Source organism: Heptranchias perlo, chromosome 1, assembly GCF_035084215.1.
Source record: "Heptranchias perlo isolate sHepPer1 chromosome 1, sHepPer1.hap1, whole genome shotgun sequence".
Classification (NCBI taxonomy): Eukaryota; Metazoa; Chordata; class Chondrichthyes; order Hexanchiformes; family Hexanchidae; genus Heptranchias; species Heptranchias perlo.
The window spans coordinates 57161523-57179090 of record NC_090325.1 but is presented as its reverse complement, the minus strand read 5'-3'; the positions used below and the strand labels follow the sequence as shown (position 1 = coordinate 57179090).

At 44.1% G+C, this 17568-nt stretch overlaps 1 protein-coding gene across 3 annotated transcripts in view; it reads left to right on the top strand.

Annotated features, from left to right (window-relative positions):
- Positions 1-11405, top strand: part of fancg (FA complementation group G) — a 48928-nt gene extending 37523 nt beyond the window's left edge. Inside the window, exons 12-14 of one of the 3 annotated variants that reach the window (XM_067985365.1) lie at positions 4020-4187; positions 9045-9186; positions 10818-11405. In XM_067985365.1, coding sequence (XP_067841466.1) covers positions 4020-4187; positions 9045-9186; positions 10818-10965 — 458 coding nt within the window. In that variant the 3' untranslated portion in view covers positions 10966-11405. The remainder of the gene's footprint in view (positions 1-4019; positions 4188-9044; positions 9187-10817) is intronic. The other 2 variants (XM_067985377.1, XM_067985370.1) reach the window with 2 other exon arrangements.
- Positions 11406-17568: the final 6163 nt, after the last annotated feature.

Sequence of the window (17568 nt, the reverse complement as noted above, 5' to 3'; positions counted from 1 at the left end):
GATTCCCATGGTCACAGTCACATAGGACATCATTTGTGACTTCGATAAGGGCCATTTCAGTTCTGTGGCAGGGGCGGAAACCTGACTGGAGAGATTCAAATATGGACTTGTGGAAAAGATGGGCACGGATTAGGGAGGTGACAACACGTTCAAGGACATTGGAGAGGAAATTGAAGTTGGAGATGGGCGGTGGTTTACAAGAACAGAGGGGTCATGGGTGAGTTTTTTGAGGAGGCGGCAGATTTAAAATGGAGGGGGACATTAAGTGAGGAGAGGGAACCGTTAACAATATCAGCTAAGATGGGGGCCAGGAAGGGAAATTGGATGGTCAACAGTTTGGTAGGAATGGGGTTGAGGGAGCAGGAGGTGGGTCTCATGGTCAAGTTGAGCTCAGAGAAGTCATGAGGGGAGATAGGAGAGAAACTAGAGAAAGATGCAAGTTCAGGGCTAGGGCAGGGGGGAACCATAGGGGTTGTTTGATTTGGTGGGCTAGGGGAAGGGAGGGAATCTGCAGAAGCAGCTGAACGGATGGTCTCAATCTTAGTGACAAAGTAGTCCATGAGCTCCTCGTATTTGTTGTTGGAGGAGAAAGGGGAGAGGAGTTTAAGACTGTTTGTAGTGAAGAGAAGCCAGGGTTATCTTTGCATCCCAGGATGATCCTGGAATAATGAGCAATTTCGGGAGAGGAGAGCTGAACCCGATAGTGCTTTATATGGTTCAGCCAGATCTGGCGATGAATGACTAAACCAGTTGTCTGCCATAAATGTTCACGTCTGCGTCGCTTGGACTTCAGGAAGCAGATAAGAGGGCCGTACCAGGGGGAATGACCAGGGTGAGAGAGAAAGTAATGGTTTTAATGGGGACAAGGGCGTCAAAGGTGGAGGTGAGTGTGATTTGAGCGGATCGGTAGCTGCAAAAATGTGGTGAATGGAGGGCCAAAGGTTAGACAGTTGGGAATTTGAAAGTGCCGTTGTAAGTGATGTTGGGGGAGAGTTTTTTCTAGGGGCAGACACAGGAGGGAGTGGGATTGGGAGGGGGAAAGGGGCTGTGGGTGGAGAGTGATACAAGGAAGTGAACAGCGATAGCCTTATTGACAGGATGGGAGTAGAGAAGCCCCATGAGATGGTACCGTCAAACGGGTAGCCGTGAATATGGGTAGGGGAGTTTATCTGCAGGCAGAGATTAAGGAAGGATAGGAGGGTAGTGAACTCAGAGGAGAGAGCGCATGATGAGTTGAGATGGAGGTTGAAATCACCGAGGATCAGAAGTCGCTCGGTGCAGAGGCTGAGGGAGGAAAGCAATGATGATATCTCGGTGTGAAACTTGGTGTGGTACTTGGGTGGGTGGTAGAGAATGATAATTTTTAAAGGAGAGGTGCAGGGGTGGAACGAGGTGAGATACTCAAAGGAGGAGAAGGTGCCAGAGAAGTCGGAGGATTTGGTGATAAGGACCACACCACCACCACCGCGGCAGTCTGGGATGGGGTGAGGGGGGTGCAAGTGGTGGATGGCATAGCCAGGCAGGGGACTTCATTAAGGGGGAAAGGCGTCATCACCCATCAGCCAGGTTTCCCGCAAGTCCATACGTCGATGCAATCACCCACAATAAGCTCATGGATGGCAAGGGCCTTATTCACAAGTGAACGGACATTCTGGAGGGAGATGCAGAGAGAGGCGGTGATAGCTGATGCACTGGCAAAGTCCACAAGGTCAGCGTTGGGTGGGGTGAGTTGGACAGGGAAGGAGATTGGCAAGATTAGTCCCTAGTACGCATGAAGGCCGGCGAGAGAGTAGGATGGGGCAATTGGGGTTCCCGCTCGTAAGCAGGCAGCGACGAGTGCTTCGATGGGCCCTTCGGAGGATGCCAAGAGGTACAGAGGGAAGCTGTAGGCTTATCCAAGAGGGAATCAAGCCTGGGTCAGTGGCAGGAGAGTAGGACGGTCGAGGAGTGCTGAAGGGTTGGATTAGGGATTTGGGGGGACAGAGTACCCGAGGGGATAAATGAAAGGAGGCATGATGACAGGAGAGAGAGGGGACTAGGATGGGTAAAGAGAAAAGAAAAAAAAATGGGAGGTGGGGGGGTGAAGGGGTAATAGAAGTGATGAGCTCGGGTCTGGAGCGGCAGCCAAAACGTGCACATGATTGGCCAGGGAAACTCAAGTTACGTAGGCGTGGTTACGTAGCAAGATTAGGTTAAATATGTCCTCGTAATAAACGGGGAATACAGAGAAGACCATAGGAGGGAGTCCAAAGTTAAAGTCAGAGGTCCCAAGGTAGGATAAAGTTGACGTAGATAGGATGGAGTCAGCTTGGAGCATCGACGAACTGATGTCCAGGTTCGGAGACGGGTGTGGAGGGCAAATGAGTCCAGAAGCTATTTGAAGGGTAGAGTATCAGAGGACACACTGCTGGAGGTATATCCGTGGGAATGAAGAGCCAGGACGTCTACAGAATCGATTGCAGGGTAGAAAAAAGGTGGTGAAGTTGGAGGTCGCTATAAGATCCAGAAGCGGTGGAAAAATGGACTATGTCCCAGGAAAGTGAATTTCTGGCCAGGAACCACACTAGCAAAATAAAGCTGAAAAACCAGTTGCTTACCATCATAAGCTTAGCAGGTAACAGCAGTGGTGGGAGTTGGGCTGTAGACTAGACAAAGTTACCATAGAAACTTAAGCAACTGAATAGCAGATCATAGTCACAGCAGATGCGTCTTACAGTGTAGTCCAGTGGAGAAGCATAGTCTTGACGTCAAGAGAAGTCCAGGAATTTGGAGGCCAAATTTGAGCAAAGATCCAGTGCTCACTGACGAAAAGAAAGAGCAGGCATGGTCGGGGAATGGGCAGTGGGCCCAGGTAACTTTAAACTTGCAGCTTGAACTTGTAGTTAGAGCTAAAATGCACCCACTATTAGAGCCAAGGGAACTTAAGCAGTAGGAACGGGGAGAAAGGGCTAAGGATGGCAATGGATGGCCAACCATAGAGTTGTACATCAAAGGAGCTCCAAGGGGAACTGCCAGCCCAGGAGCTATCTTGATCAAGAACGTAAACAAAGTTATGTGTGTGTGTTAAGTTCCCACTCCATGGATGGTGACGTCCAACCAAACAACCAAAAGATACTGCCAAATTCCAGGGTCCTACTCAACATCTACCAAAGCCCCGGACTGCCCTGATGTACAGCTGAATTTCACTCACCCTCTCCAGTACTGCTGAATATCAGACATCTGTCTCTAACTTTGCATCTTGTATACAGTCTTGTTGTGTATTCTTAACTTTGAAAATGGTAATGGATAAAAATTAAATGCAGACTTCACAGAACATAGGAACAGGAGTAGGCCATTCAGCCCCTTGTGCCTGCTCTGCCATCATGGCTGATCTGTGATCTAACTCCATATACCTGCCTTTGGCCCATATCCCTTAATACCTTTGGTTGCCAAAAAGCTATCTATCTCAGATTTAAATTTAGCAATTGAGCTAGTATCAATTGCCGTTTGCGGAAGAGAGTTCCAAACTTCTACAACCCTTTGTGTGTAGAAATGTTTTCTAATCTCGCTCCTGAAAGGCCTGGCTCTAATTTTTAGACTGTGCGTCCTACTCCTAGAATCCCCAACCAGCAGAAATAGTTTCTCTCGATCCACCCTATCTGTTCCCCTTAATATCTTAGAAACTTCGATCAGATCACCCCTTAACCTTCGAAACTCCAGAGAATACAACCCCAATTTGTGTAATAAATGGAACAATGGACAGAGTTGTGAAATTAAATCCTCAAAGCTCCAGTAAAAATCCCATAATACCATTTAATAAAAATATTCCATCACCGTAAATCAATGGCCCCGATGTTCTGTATCATCCACCACCACCACCACCACCACTGGTATAAATGCCTCTAATATTATGCAACAGCAAATACACTCGCTCACCATAAGCAATGCCACAGGAGATCTGCCAGTAAAAACATGCAAATATAACAAAATACACTGGCATAAAATTTGCAGATGTAAATGGTTCTAAATATTTCTTACAGGAGAACCTGGCGATCAGCTTGAAACCTTGAAAGAGAACTTGACAGAAATTAATACCTTGCAAAAGCTGAAATCTTTGGCTTTTGCTGGAAGAGGAATGCAGCTGGCAGAAAGGGGTCAGGACCGAGACGCTCTACAAAATTTCCAGCTGAGTCTACAAGCTTATCCTGGTACATTATTTTTAGAACTGAGGGTTGTGTTTTCAGTGATTAAACAATAACCATTGTCCCATGCATGCCAACAGTGTTTTGTGGGTCCGGTCCGTTAGTGTATGCTTTTGCTGACAAAGATCAGCATTAACCCGGCCTTACTCGGTGCTGCTTCTGATGGAGTCCTGCTACAAATGGAAGTGATTCAGACCACTGCTTACTGCAGGCAGTGGAGGATGAGAGTGCCAGCTTGAATGGGGATGCAGGAGAAGAATAGTGTCAGGTTGAATTGAAGGAGAGTGCAAGTATGAACTGAGTGGGTTGGAGGAGGAGCCAATGTGAAAGGATGGGCAACTGGATGAGCTGGAGTGTTTCTCTCTCTGACCATGGTTTGGAGGGGTTAGAGTGACAGATAAGGTAACTTTTGGACAAGTGATGCAAAATTCAAATATTACTTTTTCTTTAGATTAAAAACCAATCAATTGTGAAGTATTGAAGTGTTTAAAAATAACCAGAATGCATCAGTTTAATGCATAAAATTCAGCATTTTCAGGGGAGCATGCCTGTGATGCATTGTCTTTCTGTACCCCCTAACCCCTGGAAATACACCACCAACTTTGTGCCTTCAACTTTTGTTTTTCAGGCTTTTGTGTACTTATGTTGGTTTTTTTTCAATCCCAATGCAAGTGAAGAGTATACCTATAAATTAAATTACAAAGCACAGCTAGCTATTTGTTTCCACATATCATAATCTTATTCTGAAGGCTGATCTCGAATTGTCAGCTTTTTAAAAAGGTTGTGTCAGCTTTTTCTTCTAGATGGATATGGAAACTGTCCACAGCTCTCAATCTGAATGTCTGTCTGAGCAGCATTTGCTTTTAACTGTTTATATAAGGGTAGGTGTTAATTAATTTTTGGACAGTGTTCAATAAGTTCAACATACCCAAGTATCTTTCTTATTGCCTGAAATAATGAAGAACTGACACTTACTTCCCCCCCCCCCCCCCCCCAAGGTTTATGCAGGCACCCGTTGTTTTTATGAACATACAGAAACGATGGGCAGTAGAAGATCAGCTGGTCCATCAAGCCTGCCCCATGCCATGATGGTGGGATCATCATGGCTAAACACTTCGCGCTCCTCTCCCCCCCCCCCCCCCCCCCCCCCCCCTGGCAGCCATGTAATTTCCTGGGGAGGCAAAAAACAGAAAAAGCCCAGGGCCAATAAGGGAGAAAATACTCTAAAATTCCTCTCCGACCTACTCAGTTGATCAAAACCAGTCCAGGAGATCACATGGACCCAGTGTTATCTATAAAGACACTTACCTTCTATATGATGTGATCTCTGCCCCAGCCAGGAACCAGTCCAGCTCTCTTGAAGGAATGCAGAGAGTGAGGCCCCCCCCCCCCTACAAGTTCCATAGGTTAGTAAAGCAACATTGACACCTATCCACGTCTACCTAGCAACCCAACTAACACAATAACATTGTTTTTATACAGCATCTGTTGGATAACCTGAATTCTAACCTGGATTTTCTGATCAGGCGATGCCCAACCGGAAGCACAGTGGAGTGAGATTTGTGCTGGGCTGATGTCCTGAGTGCTGACCCCACCATAATCTCGAGGGTCAACCTTGTTAAAATATTGTCCGCAAGCTCCAGGCATTTGAAGTGCCTCTGAATGGGGACGGGGAAGCAGCGTGTTTCATTTTTATTTGTGGGATGTGGATGTCGTTGGTACGGTTGCATTTATTGCCCATCTCTAGTTGCTCTGAGAAGGTGGTGGTGGTGGTCTTCTCCTGGACCTGCTGTAGTTCCTGTTGTGCTGGTGTTCCCATGATGGTGTTAGTTAGGGAATTCCAGGATATTGACCCAGTGACTATGAAGGAACAGCGACGTGTGTCCAAGACAGGATGGTGTGTGAATTGAAGGAGAACTTGGAAGTGATAGTGTTTCCACGACATTGCTACTGTTTGTTCTTCTCAGTAGTTGGGGTCACAGAGGAGGGAGGTGCTGTAACCTTAGTGAGTTGCTGAAGTGCATCCTGTAGAACAAGTGTGCTGCAGCTACAGTGCTCTGCTGGTAGAGAGGGTGGATATTAAGTCCAGTGATATGGGGGCGATCCAGTGAACTGCTCTGTCCTGGATGATGTTTAGCATCTTGAGCGTTGCTGTCGCTGCATCCATCCAAATGAGTGGTGAGTATTCCATTACACTCCTGACCTCTATCGAAGGTGGTTAGGCTTTGAAGGGTCAGGAGGTTAGCTACAGAGTACCCAGGCTCTGCCTGATCTTGTAGCCATGGTGTTAATATGACTGGTCCAGTTCAGCTTCCGGTCAGTGGTAATCCCCTAGGCATTAACAAGGGGGGGCCACAGTGATGGTCGTGCAGTTGAAGGGAGAGATGGCTGGGCTTTCTCGTTAAAAATTGTCATTACCCACCATTTATATGGCATGAATGTTACCTGTCACTTGCCAGTCCAAGACTAAATGTTATCCACATTCTCCTGTAGGCTGGAATGGGTTGCTTCAGTATTAGAAGAGTTTGTGAATGGAGCTGAACACTGAATCATCAGTGAACAGCCCTACTGCTGACCTTATGACAGAGGGAAGATCATTGATGAAGCAGATGAAGGTGGTTGGGCCGAGGACATTTCCCTGAGGGACTCCTGCAGTGACATCCTGGGGCTGCTATGATTGGCCTCCGACAACCATGACTGTCTCCCCTTTGCGTCAGGTTTGACTCCAGTCACTGGATGGTTTTCTCTTTTACCCTCATTTCTTTCAGTTTTGCTAGGTTGCCTTACCGGTCAAATGCTGCCTTGATCTCGAGTGCAATTACTCACTCTTCTCCGCTGGCAATCAGCTCTTGAATCTATGTTAGGATCAAGGCTGTGATGAGATCTGGAGCTGAGATGGCACTAGCAAAACCTGAACTGAGCATCTGTGAGCAGGCTATTAGTGAGTAGGTGTCGCTTGATGGCAGTATTGATGATTCCTTCCATCACTTCACTAATGACTGGGAAGAGGCTGATAGGGTCTAATTGCCCATGTTAGATTTATCCTATTTTCTTGTGGTGAGGACATATCTGGACAATCATGCAGACACCAGTGTTATAGCTGTAGTGGAAGAGCTTGGCTAGGGAGCAGCTAGCTCTGGTGCACAGATCGTGGGCCTAAAGCTGGGATGTTGTCAGGGCCTATAGCCTTTGCTTTGTCAAGTGCACTCAGCTGCTTCTTAATGTCCCATGGAATGAACTGAATTGGCTGGTCACTGGTGTCTATGATGGTAGGTGCTTTAAGAGGCTGAGTAGCCACTTTGGCAGAAAATGCTTGCAAACACTTCAGCATGTGTCTCTTGTTCTCATCTGCTATGCTCTACCATGGTTAAGGATGGAGATGTTCATGGAGCCTCCTCATGTGAGTTGCCTACTTATCCACTATCAATCTTGACTGGATATGGTTTGTGCTACAAAGCTTTGCTCTGATTGGTTGTGGGATCACTTAACCCTGTCTGTAATCTGCTGCTTTGTGTTTGGTATGCAGATAACCCTGTGCAGTAGCTACACGAGGTTCATACTTCATTCTAAATTATGCCTAGTGCTACTTCTGGCACACCCTTCTGTATGTTGCATTGAACCAAGGTTGGTCTCCTGGCTTGTTGGTGATTGAGGAGTGAGGGATGTGCCAGGCCATGATGTTACAGATTGTGGTGATGCACAGTTCTGCTGCGGATGGCCTACAGTGCCTCACGGATGCCCGGTTTTGGGTTGATATCTCCCACTTAGCACAGCCACACTTGTAGTGCTGCGCGACACGATGAAGTTTGTCCTCACTGAAGTCAAGACTTTGTTAGAGTGTGTTAAGAGTCACTCTGAAGGACATTTGTGAACCAGTAGGGTTTTTGTCACAGTCCAGTAGTTTTCATGGTCATTTTTTTGCTGCTAGCCCACAAGTTACCAAATTTATTGAATCCAATTTCACAACTTACCATGGTAGGATTTGAACTCATGAATTCTGGTTGCTAGTCCAATACCGTACCCAGTCGGTAATTGTACCCATATTACTGCAGGGCTAGGCATCATAATTTTTGCAGCCCCAAGCTATCCACAATCTTCTGATTCAGAGACCAGATTCTAAGTGCATGTGTCACTCTAAGGGAAGCAAGATGGTACGAAGCACTGGGCACATACCTACATGTGATTTTGATTAAAATCATGGAGATATTGAACATTGTTGTGTGCATACATTGTTTTTGGAAAGGTGTGTTGCTTTCATTAGGTGACATGTATGGGAGCTGTGTGATTTGTTGTGCCCCGCTGCATGAGAGTGGAATCATTTCCTGTTGACATAGCTGATGGCATTGAGCAAGGGAGAATATCTGGCTGGATGGGTTTAATTTAAGACTCCTTGGACCTTAAGGAATCCTGCCATTTTGTAAAATTTATAATGCCCTATCATACTGTCGCCGGTTCTCCATGGGGAATTGGATCAAATTACTAACTCTAGTAAACAATGCATCTGTGACTTCCTTTTATTTATCTGTGCACATTTGATTGCTAATGTTACATTATGTTCCCAGTGACAGCCTGGAATGACCTAGTCTCACAAACGTTCAGGGCAAATGTGATCTTTGTAGTTACTGACAGTGTGGTGCTTGTGGTGGAGGTGGTCTCTAAGTTGGGTTGCAACATTTGGCACAACTCATTAATAGTGGATAGCAAACCAGTTGCCAGCAGCGAGTAAAATACAAAAAATGCCTGAGATGTAAGCATTTTGTAAATCCCTAAAGAAAAATGCCTGCTTAACTCTGTAAATCCACATTTGTCTTTTGTCTAATATCCCGAGTATATCTTGTAAAATCTTTGATTTTTTCATTGCAGATAGTCTTGAAGCTATATATAATCTGGTGCAAGTTCTGTGGCAGCTTGAAAGGAAGCAGGAAGCTGTCTCTTATTGGCTAAAATTCCACAGTTCAGGAACAAAAGCAACAGCAGAAAAAAGGCAGCAAGAGAATTCCTTAAAGTAAGTAACATTGCGATAAAAGAAAAGTCAAAAGCACCTTGCAGCATGAAGTTTTACTTTAGGAATCCTAAGATTCCCTTATTTTAAAATAACCATTAACATTGCAAATGGAAGAGTTAATGATGAAATCAGAAGGATCTAGAGCAGTTTTATCTCAAGGACCTAGCTCTGAGTTCAGTCAAGACTGATGGGATGAAACTCTGCATTTGAGAGCTTATGCATTATGAGAATTTTATTTTTTTTAATTATCAGTGGTGTTTATGTTACTTGACTAGTAATTCAGAGGCATGGACTAATAATGCAGAGAACTTGAGTTTAAATCCCACCATGGCAGTTTGAGAAATTGAATTCAGTCTTATGAAATTTTTATATCCAGATTTTAAAAAAAAATCATTTTGTACCATTTTTAGAAATGACCACGAAGCTGTTGGATTGTTTTAAGAACCCAACTGGTTCACTAATGCCCTTTAGGGGAGAAAACCTGCTGTTCATACCTAGTCTGGCTTCTATGTATCTTCAGTCCTGCACCAATGTGGTCGACTCTTAACTGCCCTCTGAAGTGGCCTAGTAAGCAAAAAAAAAAACACCACCTTCTCAAGGGTAACTAGAAATGGGCAATAAATGCCAGCCTCACCAGTGATGCCCACATCCAGAGAATGAATTAAAAAAAGAGTGGGTGAAGCAGTGGATTAGCACATTGTCCTTTCACCTCAGGAGTCGGAGTCTGATTCCATCCTGTCTCTATGGGCTATAGGATCCACTGAAATGTTTGGTCAGTCTCAATCCAATTCCTGATCGGTGTGAACCCCTAGAACTGTTCTGAATTCAGCACTAAATTGGGAATCTCGCTCAGAGGCATGGAAGCAGGAAAAAACAGTCACACCTTTTGAAGTAAGGGGGTGCTTTGTAAAATTTAGACTAAGATGCATTTCTAGGATGGAGTAAAAGGAGCTTTACTGTGCAGCTGGCTGTGCGATACCTGATCTGGGCATCCTTGATGCTGACGTTGGATGATAAAAGTTGAGGTGAGGTGGCAGGGGAATGTTCCACTCCCCATCCTTTGTGAACACAAAATTCACCTGATTTTTTTCCCAAGTTTTTTGTTGATTGCCAAAACAAAACATTTAATGTATTAATTATTAGTCCGTAGCTTTCTTTGGGAAAATACATACTAATAAGGTTTTCATGTTTTCATAGACTAATCTCTTCAATGTAAAGGGCCAAAACATGAAAACTTAAATAAACGGTTCATTTTGGCCCTGAGATATGAGAAAGTACTTTCACCTATCGGAGCTCAATTTAAATCCAGTAGCCTAATGGCGTGAGAGTCTTTTTCATCAAAGTGAGTTTGGGCAGTTTCAACCCAGTTCTTAGGGGCACAGGATTGAGACAAAATTGGCTTATGAGGGAAAGAGAAAAATTTATACTGATCAGTAAAGGATACTCTTCTAAGGTTGAGGTCTCCACTCATTGTTGAGGCAATGTGCAGGGATGCTTAGTCTGCATCTGGTCTGTGATGCACCTAACCCTAGTGTTCAGTGCTGAAGGTGGGCATCAAACTAGAAAAATATCCCATTCCCCAGTACTGCCATCTTGGGATTACAAAACAAAACTCCTGTTTTCTTTTTCAGAAAATTCCCATTATTCTTGGTTTCTTACCTCAAAAAAATAAGTACTTCAGAGGAAGAAGCCGTTTCTAAAAAGTTGCAGGCTTATTGCAACAGTCATTCCGAAGAGAAACTAAGTGTGCAATTTCTGAGACCCACGTCTTCCTCATGACCTTCACAAACCATCCAGGTCCATCTCAAGAAAACAATGGAGAATATACTGAATAAGCAACCAAATTGAATGATCAAGAACAGACATGGACTGTATATTCCATAATTTGGACCCGAACCTTTGTGATGATGGAAGATTGTACTCCATATACCAGTATTGAAAAAATACCAAAAGATTTCTATCTTAAAAGTTATTTCTGAAGAGCCTTTTTGTGTTGCTAACAAATCTATTAACTAGTTTAATTCATGATCCAACCTTTTGGAATGAACGAATTTAAAGGATTTATTATATGATTTTATTTGTATATTTATAAAGTTCACATCACAGTGAGACAAAAGTGCATGTTTAAATATTTCCAAGTATAAAACATTTTGTACAAAAATAAATGAAGTTGCAAGAAGACAGATTTATCTCTGGAGATCCAAGTATCTTTTGTATATAAAACGGATTTTACTTTCCAGGTTTCACTACTGAGCAATAAGACTATTTTCAGCTACTATAATAAGGGGTCATGTTTTATGATTTTTGACTTGTGCTACCACAGAATATAGGAACAGAAGTAGATCATTGAACCCCTTGAGCCTTTTCTTCCATTCAGTTAGATCATGGCTGATCTGTACCTCAATCCAATTGCCCACCTTTGCTCCATATCCCTAGATACCATTATCCAACAAGAATCTATCAATCCAAGTCTTGAAAATTTCAATTGATCCAGCATCCTGAGGGAGAACCTTCTATAATGTTTTAAAAATGCTACCATTGAGCTAAACTTTCTTCTTACGGGATTAAATTCACAGGACAGCAGGGCTGGAAGATTAGGATTGGGCTTTTGATGGGGCATCTGAACCAGGGTACTGAAGACCATGAAAGAGTTTTAACGTTCTAGTGATTGTTCAGACTCATTGCTGCTGTAACAATTCTGTTCATTTGGATTTAGCAGAGATCATTGCCAAGTTAGGCTGGTGGATTTTGATCTATGGGAGGAAGGGGTAGGCAGTTTGACTAAAAGTTGATACGAGTCAGGCTGAGAGAGAGAAAAAGACAAGAGACCCACTGTTCCCTCTAAGCTGCGCGCGTGTGCGGCTGCACAGCAGTTTGTTGTACGCCGCACAGGTCATCATTCCGTCCGCGCACCAAATCAGTGCTTTCTGGTGGAGACGCTGCTGAGGTGATGTCAGCAACCGATCACTTTGCAGCAAGGGTGCGAGTTAAAGTTAGGTTGGACAGGAGCTTTGTACTGCGGATGTCAGCTTCTAGTGTGGGTCAGTGGTACAGATGCTCAGAGACCGGTGTCCACAAATAGTATAGTGTCCAATGGATGGACACACACACACACGACAAATAGTGTATATATACATTTCCATCCCTTCATGATATAACTGCTTTGAGTTTTCAATCAGAAAACCTCAGCACACGAGGATTCAGTAAAGCGTGAGGAGATGCGTTCAATTAAATGAAAGCTTTTCACCTCTAGTGCAAATTGTTGAGAACTGTTACTTTAGTCTAAAGACAAACTTATTTAAGGCATTAGTAGCAAATAGCATTGGAGGGAATCTACGATTAGTGCAATTAACAGTTTTTGTCACCATCCTATTCGACGTTAGCTTCTGAAGTAAACTACAAATGAACCCAAATTATGTGACATTGTAATAATCATTTATCAATTTCAATTAGTTCATATTTACAAATTAAATCTGACATCATATGTAATACTGTTATTAAAGATCTTTCTACAATTGTGCTAAAATATACTTTTCAATCACATTGGTACATTGTAATCAAAACAATGAAGTTGATTTAAATTGGTTTATACAACAGCTATCCAAAAGCCCTCAGTTGCTCTAAGGATTGTCTCTTTTTATCTTTGTCCATTGCCTCCCTCAGTTCAGATTCTTCATGACCAAACTGCTCCCTGCCTTACACAGAGGCAGCCAAAACTAATGAGACCTGTAAGGTGTACAACTGTAATGCAATAACTTTTTTTAACCCTGCTGAGGATGCAATGGTGGTGGTGGGGGAGGGGGAGGGGAGCTTTAAGTAAACTGTTCCCGATCCCCAAATTCACACTGACTGAATTGACAGCTGTTTTGTATTTCTGACTCGATTTAAAAATTCTGATTGCACACAATTTATTTCTGTTTGAATCAGTCATTAAGCTGTTTCAACAAAAAGCTGATTGGAATCATTCCCATCAGATAATTTTATTAAAAATATAACAAGACTGGTCTGCTCCATCCTAGTGCAACTTAAGAAACCTATTTCATAAATTATATAAATATCAGCCAATATAACATTTAAATTGTTACAATTATCCATTATTTTGTATATTTGTTATATACCCTGAATAATGTTTTCTAAAAAGATGTTCTATTCAAAGTTGTGATTTTTTTTAAACAGTGGCGCACACAGCCTTTATATCAGTGCACAAACCCTAATTCATTCAGCACATGGCTGAAAAAAATTTGGAATGTGATAATGACCAGAATTTTTTTTTTAGTGATGTTGGTTGAGGCAAAAATATGGCCAAGACCCAGGGGAGAGGTCCCCGGTTGTTATTCGAAATCTGTCATGGCATCTTTCATATCCACCTGAGGGCAGATGGAGCCTTGGTTTAATGCCTCTCTTCCGTCATCCAGCTGGATGGGACTGCCCTCACTTGGTTCCATTCCTATCCAGTAGTCCGAGAATCACCTGCAATGGCTTCTCTTCCCACTCCCACACCGTTATCTCTGGAGTTCGCCCAACAATCTAATATTGGCCCCCTCCTATTTCATGGAATTGAGGGCAAATTATTGACCTGGTTAGGAAATTGGCTGAGTGGCAGGAAGGTCATTGATGAAGCAGCTGAAGATGTTTGGGCCTAGGACACTGCCCTGAGGAACTCCTGCAGCAATGTCCAGGGGCTGAGATGATTGGCCTCCAACAGCCACTACCATCTTCCTTTGAGCTAGGTATGACTCCAGCCACTGGGGAGATTTCCCTCTGATTCCCGTTGACTTCAATTTTACTAGGGCTCCTTGGTGCCACATTCGGTCAAATGCTGCTTTGATGTCAAGGGCAGTCACTCTCACTTCACCTCTGGAATTCAGCTCCTTTGTCCATGTTTGGACCAAGGCTGTAAAGAGGTCTGGAGCCGAGTGGTCCTGGCAGAACCCAAACTGAGCATCAGTGAGCTGGTTATTGGTGAGTAAGTGCTGCTTGATAGCACTGGTGAGGACACCTTCCATCACTTTGCTGATGATTGAGAGTAGACTGATGGGGCGGTAATTGGCCGGATTGGATTTGTCCTGCTTTTTGTGGTCAGGACAACATACCTGGGCAATTTTCCACATTGTCTGGTAGATGCCAGTGTTGTAGCTGTACTTTGGTTAAAGGCGCAGCTAGTTCTGGAGCACAAGTCTTCAGCACTACAGCTGGGATGTTGTCGGGGCCCATAGCCGTTGCTGTATCCAGTGCACTCGGCCGTTTGTTGATACCACGTTGAGTGAATCGAATTGGCTGAAGACTGGCTTCTGTGATGGTGGGGATATCAAGAGGAGGCAGAGATGGATCATCCACTCGGCACTTCTGGCTGAAGATGGTTGCAAACGCTTCAGCCTTGTCTTTTGCACTCACGTGCTGGACTCCGCCATCAGTGAGGATGGGGATGTTTACCGAGCCTCCTCCTCCCGTTAGTTGTTTAATTGTCCACCACCATTCACGTCTGGATGTGGGAGCACTGCAGAGCTTTAATCTGATCCGTTGGTTGTGGAATCGCTTAGCTCTGTCTATAGCATGTTGTTTCTGCTGTTTAGCATGCATGTAGTCCTGTGTTGTAGCTTCACCAGGTTGTCACCTCATTTTTAAGTATGCCTGGTGCTGCTCCTGGCATGCTCTTCGACACTCATTGAACCAGGGTTGATCCCCTGGCTTGTTGGTAATGGTAGAGTGAGGAATATGCCGGGCTATGAGGTTACAGATTGTGCTGGAATACAATTCTGCTGCTGCTGATGGCCCACAGTGCCTCATGGATGCCCAGTTTTGAGCTGCTGGATCTGTTCTGAATCTAAGAACATAAGAACATAAGAAATTGGAGCAGGAGTAGGCCAATCGGCCCCTCGAGCCTGCTCCGCCATTCAATAAGATCATGGCTGATCTGATCCCAACCACAAATCTAAAGAACACAAGAAGTCGGAGCAGGACCCGGCCACATAGCCCCTGGGCCCTCTCCGCCACCCACAGGGCATTGACCGATCCGAACTCAGCTTCATGTCCAATTTCCTGCCCGCTCCCCATAACCCCTAATTCCCTTTACTTCTAGGAAACTGTCTATTTCTGTTTTAAATTTATCTAATGATGTAGCTTCCACAGCTTCCTGGGGCAGCAAATTCCACAGACCTACCACCCTCTGAGTGAAGAAGTTTCTCCTCATCTCAGTTTTGAAAGAGCAGCCCCTTATTCTAAGATTATGCCCCCTAGTTCTAGTTTCACCCATCTTTGGGAACATCCTTACTGCATCCACCCGATCAAGACCCTTCACAATCTTATATGTTTCAATAAGATCGCCTCTCATTCTTCTGAACTCCAATGAGTAGAGTCCCAATCTACTCAACCTCTCCTCATATGTCCGCCCCCTCATCCCCGGGATTAACCGAGTGAACCTTCTTTGTACTGCCTCGAGAGCAAGTATGTCTTTTCTTAAGTATGGAGACCAAAACTGTATGCAGTATTCCAGGTGCGGTCTCACCAATACCTTATATAACTGCAGCAATACCTCCTTGTTTTTATATTCTATCCCCCTAGCAATAAAAGCCAACATTCCGTTGGCTTTCTTGATCACCTGCTGCACCTGCAAACCAACTTTTTGATTTTCTTGCACTAGGACCCCCAGATCCCTTTGTACTGCAGTACTTTCCAGTCTCTCGCCATTAAGAAAATAACTTGCTCTCTGATTTTTCCTGCCAAAGTGCATAACCTCACATTTTCCAATATTATATTGCATCTGCCAAATCTCCGCCCACTCACCCAGCCTGTCTATATCCCCTTGCAGGTTTTTTATGTCCTCCTCACTCTCTACTTTCCCTCCCATCTTTGTATCATCTGCAAATTTTGATATGTTGCACTCGGTCCCCTCCTCCAAATCGTTAATATAGATTGTAAAGAGTTGGGGACCCAGCACCGACCCCTGTGGAACACCACTGGTTACTGGTTGCCAGTCCGAAAATGAACCATTTATCCCAACTCTCTGCTTCCTGTTCGATAACCAATCCTCCACCCATGCCAGAATATTACCCCCAATCCCGTGATTTTTTATCTTAAGTAATAATCTTTTATGTGGCACCTTGTCGAATGCCTTCTGGAAGTCTAAATACACTATGTCCACTGGTTCCCCTTTATCCACCCTATACGTTATATCCTCGAAGAACTCAAGCAAATTTGTCAGACATGACTTCCCCTTCATAAAGCCATGCTGACTTTGTCCTATTAAATTATGCTTATCTAAATGTTCCGTTACTGTCTCCTTAATAATAGACTCCAAAATTTTACCCACCACAGATGTTAAGCTAACTGGCCTATAATTTCCAGCCTTCTGCCTACTACCCTTTTTAAATAACGGTGTTACATTAGCAGTTTTCCAATCTGCCGGGACCTCTCCTGAGTCCAGGGAATTTTGGAAAACTATCACCAAAGCATCCACAATCCCTACTGCCACTTCCCTCAAGACCCTAGGATGGAAGCCATCAGGTCCAGGGGATTTATCCGCCTTGAGTCCCATTATTTTACTGAGTACCATCTCCTGAGTGATTTTAATCGTATTTAGCTCCTCCCCCCCCGAGAGTCCCCTGTTTGTCCAGTGTTGGGATATTCTTAGTGTCCTCTACTGTAAAGACTGAAACAAAATATTTGTTCAGCATTTTTGCCATCTCCATGTTTCCCACCATTAATTTCCCGGTCTCATCCTCTAAGGGACCTATGTTTGCCTTAGCCACCCTTTTTCTTTTTATATAACTATAGAAACTCTTGCTATCTGTTTTTATATTTTTTGCTAATTTCTTTTCATAATCTAACTTCCCTTTCTTAATCAATCCTTTAGTTACTTTTTGCTGTCTTTTGAAGAATTCCCAATCTTCTATCCTCCCACTAAGTTTGGCTACCTTATATGTCCTTGTTTTTAGTCGGATACTATCCTTGATTTCTTTACTTAGCACGGTGATAGTGCCACACAACACGTTGGATGGCATCCTCAGTACGAAGACGGGACTTTGTCTCCATGAGGTCAGTGCAGTGGTCACTCCTACCAATACTGTCATGGACAGATGCATCTGTGCCAGGTAGATTGGCGAGGACAAGGTCAAGTAGGTTTTTCCCCTGGTGTTGGTTTGCTCACCAGCTGCCGTAGGCCCAGTCTGGTAGCTATGTCCTTCTGGACTCGGCCAGCTCGGTTAGTAGTGGTGCTACCGAGCCACTCTTGGTGATAGACATTGAAGTTCTCCACCCAGAGTACATTCTGTGCCCTTGCTACCCTCAGTGCTTCCTCCAAGTGGTGCTCAACATGGAGGAGGATTGATTCATCAGCTGTTGGTGGTAATCAGCAGGAGGTTTCCTTGCCCCATGTTTGACCTG